Source organism: Thunnus albacares, chromosome 6 (genome assembly GCF_914725855.1).
Source record: "Thunnus albacares chromosome 6, fThuAlb1.1, whole genome shotgun sequence".
In the NCBI taxonomy this organism is placed as follows: domain Eukaryota; kingdom Metazoa; phylum Chordata; class Actinopteri; order Scombriformes; family Scombridae; genus Thunnus; species Thunnus albacares.
In genome coordinates this window covers 99,001-105,000 of record NC_058111.1, presented here as the reverse complement: position 1 = coordinate 105,000, position 6,000 = coordinate 99,001, and the positions used below count along the sequence as shown (strand labels likewise).

At 43.9% G+C, this 6,000-nt stretch overlaps 1 protein-coding gene across 1 annotated transcript in view; it reads left to right on the top strand.

Moving 5' to 3' along the window:
* Window positions 1-6,000, top strand: part of col4a4 (collagen, type IV, alpha 4) — an 88,522-nt gene that overhangs the window by 51,507 nt on the left and 31,015 nt on the right. The window contains exons 29-31 of the mRNA XM_044353777.1: window positions 2,220-2,369; window positions 2,507-2,668; window positions 2,854-3,021. Of these exons, the coding sequence (XP_044209712.1) occupies window positions 2,220-2,369; window positions 2,507-2,668; window positions 2,854-3,021 (480 nt within the window). The remainder of the gene's footprint in view (window positions 1-2,219; window positions 2,370-2,506; window positions 2,669-2,853; window positions 3,022-6,000) is intronic.

Genomic DNA, 6,000 nt, shown 5'->3' with positions numbered 1-6,000 from the left:
CTGGGTTAGTGTCTCAAAGTGTGTGACTTGAACCTAACTTAATGTTATAGCAAAGGGAAATGCTAAGAAGGCTTCAGCTTATCGAATGAAATATTTATTATTTTATTTTATCTGACATCAACCTTGATCACAAAACCATGTTATGCCTTACTGTGCTGAAGATTTGTCACTGCAGAGATGTCGTCTCGGCAGGTCCGGCGTTGCATTGGTCGCTGTAGTTAGCTGCAGCAGTGAAGGCTTGGATAACTGGTGCAGCTTGGCTTGGGCCGTGCTATGGATGAGTCTTGATGAATGCAGTGGTTTGTTTCAGACTGTGCTGTGAAGTCTTCGATGTCAGCTGAGCTCTCAGGCAATGCTGTGAAAAGAGTCTCTCCAAGCTAGTGATTGATTGATTGATTGATTGATTGACTGATTTGGTTGTAGGGCCTGGGTGGCTTTCCAGGTGTTATTTCAGTCCATGTCTGGCTTTTGGTAGACAACCAGAGATCCCGTCCAATGTGTTGCTCTCTCTCTGTTTTAAAGCAACATAAGCTGGTGTTGAATCAAGGCTTTCTTAGCTTTGTATGATCGTTGCTGAAATTTACTCTGGCTGCTCCAACTCTTTAGTTGGCTGGAGTAATTACTTTGGTCGGATAAATTTCAAAAGGAAAATACTACACGTTAAAATGCAAGGTTTCTTGTTAAAAATTGTAAAAGCAAAAATGACTGAACTTTACAATAAAGAATTAAAATGCGTACATGCTTTAGGTAGAAAAATGAGATTTATAACAGACGTCTAAAGAAAACTTGAGGTAAATAAAAAGTTCAAGAACCTGTTGAGGGCCAGCCTAAAGGCACGGGAGATGCCTTTTGGCTTTTTATTGGTTTCTGAAGTCTTGGGTGTGTTGAAATGTTTTTCATGCCAAAGTTCTAATGAATATTAATTTTCTTTGGGACTTCTAAGGTGTGGCTGATACCTTGACTTGAGATGGCAGCTTGTAATTTTGGAAAGGAGTGGCTTATTTCAAGTTTACACACATAATCACACACACTTCAGGTCACTATGGCTGATTAAATCCTTCCTGTCAACATTGTAGACAGCAGCATATTGTCAAACCTTTCAGGAAAACATACCAAACATTAGACATTCAAATTAATGCTCATCTCATGATATATAGATATTCAACCTTCATTAATCTGACTTATCAAACAATCGAGTACCGTAGCGAAATAAAAATTAAAGTAACAATTAGGTGACTGAAAACATAACATTTTTGGTAGTGACTTGATTAAATTTTCAACATAACTCTTACTTCATAATATAAAAACATTCAATATGGCTCCTTGTCTAATTTAACTATCAAAATATAATTTGGCTAATAGTTGTAGTAAATGCAAAAATGTTAAACAGTTTGAATGCAGTTCATGAAAGAATCCAGACTCTCCAGTGTTAAAAAAGACTTTCATGTCTTAACAGTCCAGAGGTCCTGTTTGTGTGGAGTCATTTGGTCCTATTTCTCTGGTTCAAATGACCACAAAGGTCATTTATGCTTTTAGTTCAGGTGATAATTTAGTTAGCCATCTGGAGAAGATGATATTTCTGAGAAGAGGAAAACTGTCTTCCTTTCTCAGAAATAAAAATATTAGTTCAGAAAAGTTCAAAACAAACAAGCTGTCCTCCTACAGTATATACATGTATCTACATAATATATATTCTGTTGGTCTGTAATCTGATTTATTGATATAAATTAGAACCCAACTGTGTAATTTAACACATATTTTATCAAAACATGATTTGGAATAATTAGCTTGTTACATAATAAAAATCCCACATCATGGAAAATTGTGTAACAGTGCAACTGACTTGATGAGTTTCCAGCTCTGTGTTCTGGATGAAAAAAATATTGTAGTAACATGTTTTTTCACATTCACGCAGCTTCTGTTCTGATATTATACTAATTGAAATTGAAATACTGTTATAATCACTTCACCAACACATTCTGACCAGTCAAATAATGTTATAGACCATATAGACCTATTAAATTACATTATGGACCTATTGTATAATCTTATAGAACTATTTTATGACCTTATATAACCTTATAGACCTATTATGTAACATTACAGACGTATTAAATAACATTATTAACCCATTAAATAACCTTAAACACCTATTATATAACCTTATAGACCTAGGTTGATAAAAAGATTGACAGTATGTTTGACCCTGTGTACACCAGGCTCTCCTGGGCTACCAGGTTCTCCTGGATTGAGGGGACCAGCTGGAGACTCTGATGTTGGGCCCTCTGGACCCATCGGCTTCCCAGGGTCAATGGGCTCTCAGGGACCTAAAGGGGTCCCTGGCCCCCCCGGCAATGAAGGATTCCCAGGTGAATTATTGAACTCATGTCTCACGTCTGTGAACTTGTTCAGAGTCTATTTCTGTAATTTCATTTAATTTAATTCAAAGATCCTTAAAGATCAAACAAAAGAAGCACAACTTAAATTATTTGCTGTAATTGTCCAGGAGTCCCAGGTCTGCCTGGAGGCCCTGGGGCCAAGGGCCAGAGAGGACAGGATGGGGCCCCAGGCATACCTGGTCCCCCAGGGCCCACACCAGACCGCTGTGATGCAGGAAAACCTGGTTCCAAGGGTCTCTCTGGCCCCCCGGGACCCATTGGACGCCCAGGTAAACTCTGACTCCTAAAGGTGCTCCTCGTATACAGAAACATACTACAAACATACAAAACTGATTCTGATTCACTTCACTTCACTTCACTTCACTTCACTTCACTTCACTACATCTGAATACTTGTATGTAATAGTCTTCAGTAAAACTTTCTAGAAGAAGTTTTGTGACTTGTTCCTGCTCAGGGTTTCTGGGGGAGAAGGGTGACAAGGGGGAGCCAGGCCCTCCAGGTTTTGGCCCCCAAGGCCCTGCTGGTAAACCGGGCTCTCCGGGGTTTCCTGGGTACACAGGACTTCAGGGCCCCTCTGGCTCCGTGGGAGACTCTGGACTGCCAGGGCCAGACGGTGAGAAAGGTGAGCTCCATTGCACTTACTGTACCACACCATCCTACACCGCACTACACTGCACTACACTATACTACACTGTACTCACGGTATCACACCCCACTATGCTGTACTACACCACACTACACTGCACTACACTTTACTCACTGTATTACACCCCACTATGTCATACTACACTGCACTACACTGCACTACACCGTACTATACCGCACTACATTGCACTACACTGAACTCACTGTATCACACCCCACTATGTCGTACTACACTGCATTACACTATACTCACTGTACTATACCCCACTACACCCTACTACACTGCACTACACTGCACTCACTGTATCACAGTCCACTATGTTGTACTACACTGCACTACACTGCACTCACTGTATCACACCCCACTATGTCGTACTACACTGCACTACACTGTACTCACTGTACTCACTGCATTACATCCTACTATGCCATACTACACCATGCTACACTGCACCACACCGTACTCACTGTATCACACCCCACTATGTCGTACTACACTGCTCTACACTGCACTACACTGTACTCACTGTATCACACCCCACTATGTCGTACTACACTGCTCTACACTGCACCACACCGTACTCACTGTATCACACCCCACTATGCCATACGACACTGCCCTACACTGCACTCACTGTATCACACCCCACTATGCTGTACTACACTGCTCTACACTGTACTCACTGTATCACACCCCACTATGCTGTACTACACTGCACTACACTGCACTACACTGCACTCACTGTATCACACCCCACTAGGCCGTACTACACTGCACTACACTGTACTCACTGTATCACACCCCACTATGCTGTACTACACTGCTCTACACTGCACTACACTGTACTCACTGTATCACACCCCACTAGGCCGTACTACACTGCACTACACTGTACTTACTGTATCACACCCCACTAGGCCGTACTACACTGCACTACACTGCACTACACTGTACTTACTGTATTACACCCCACTAGGCCGTACTACACTGCACTACACTGTACTCACTGTATCACACCCCACTATGCTGTACTACACTGCTCTACACTGCACTACACTGTACTCACTGTATCACACCCCACTAGGCCGTACTACACTGCACTACACTGTACTCACTGTATCACACCCCACTATGCTGTACTACACTGCTCTACACTGCACTACACTGTACTCACTGTATCACACCCCACTAGGCCGTACTACACTGCACTACACTGCACTACACTGTACTTACTGTATCACACCCCACTAGGCCGTACTACACTGCACTACACTGCACTACACTGTACTTACTGTATTACACCCCACTAGGCCGTACTACACTGCACTACACTGTACTCACTGTATCACACCCCACTATGCTGTACTACACTGCTCTACACTGCACTACACTGTACTCACTGTATCACACCCCACTAGGCCGTACTACACTACACTACACTGCACTTACTGTATTACACCCCACGAGGCCGCATTACACTGCACTACACTGTACTTACTGTATTACACCCCACTAGGCCGTACTACACTGCTCTACACTGCACTACACTGTACTCACTGTATCACACCCCACTAGGCCGTACTACACTGCACTACACTGCACTACACTGTACTTACTGTATTACACCCCACTATGCCGTACTACACTGCACTACACTGCACTCACTGTATCACACCCCACTAGGCCGCACCACACTGCACTACACTGTACTACACTGTACTTACTGTATTACACCCCACTAGGCCATACTACACTGCTCTACACTGCACTACACTGTACTCACTGTATTACACCCCACTATTCCGTACTACACTGCACTACACTGCACTACACTGTACTCACTGTATCACACCCCACTATGCTGTACTACACTGCTCTACACTGCACTACACTGTACTCACTGTATCACACCCCACTAGGCCGTACTACACTACACTACACTGCACTTACTGTATTACACCCCACGAGGCCGCATTACACTGCACTACACTGTACTTACTGTATTACACCCCACTAGGCCGTACTACACTGCTCTACACTGCACTACACTGTACTCACTGTATCACACCCCACTAGGCCGTACTACACTGCACTACACTGTACTTACTGTATTACACCCCACTATGCCGTACTACACTGCACTACACTGCACTCACTGTATCACACCCCACTAGGCCGCACCACACTGCACTACACTGTACTACACTGTACTTACTGTATTACACCCCACTAGGCCATACTACACTGCTCTACACTGCACTACACTGTACTCACTGTATTACACCCCACTATTCCGTACTACACTGCACTACACTGCACTACACTGTACTCACTGTATCACACCCCACTTTGTCGTACTACACTGCTCTACACTGCACTACACTGTACTCACTGTATCACACCCCACTATGTCGTACTACACTGCTCTACACTGCACTACACTGTACTCACTGTATCACACCCCACTAGGCCGTACTACACTGCACTACACTGCACTACACTGCACTCACTGTATCACACCCCACTAGGCCGCACTACACTGCACTACACTGCACTACACTGCACTCACTGTATCACACCCCACTAGGCCGCACTACACTGCACTACACTGCACTACACTGCACTACACTGTACTTACTGTATTACACCCCACTATGCTGTACTACACTGCTCTACACTGTACTATACCCCACTACGCCGTACTACACTACACTACACTGCTCTACACTGTACTCACTGTACTATACCCCACTACGCCGTACTGCACTGTACTACACCACACCAAACAGTACTCACTGTACTACACCCCACTACACCGTACTGCACTGTACTACACCACACTAAACAGTACTCACTGTACTACACCCCACTACACCGTACTACACTACATTACACAGTTCTACACAACACTACATTGCACCGTACCACACTCTACTACACTGCACTACACCGTAC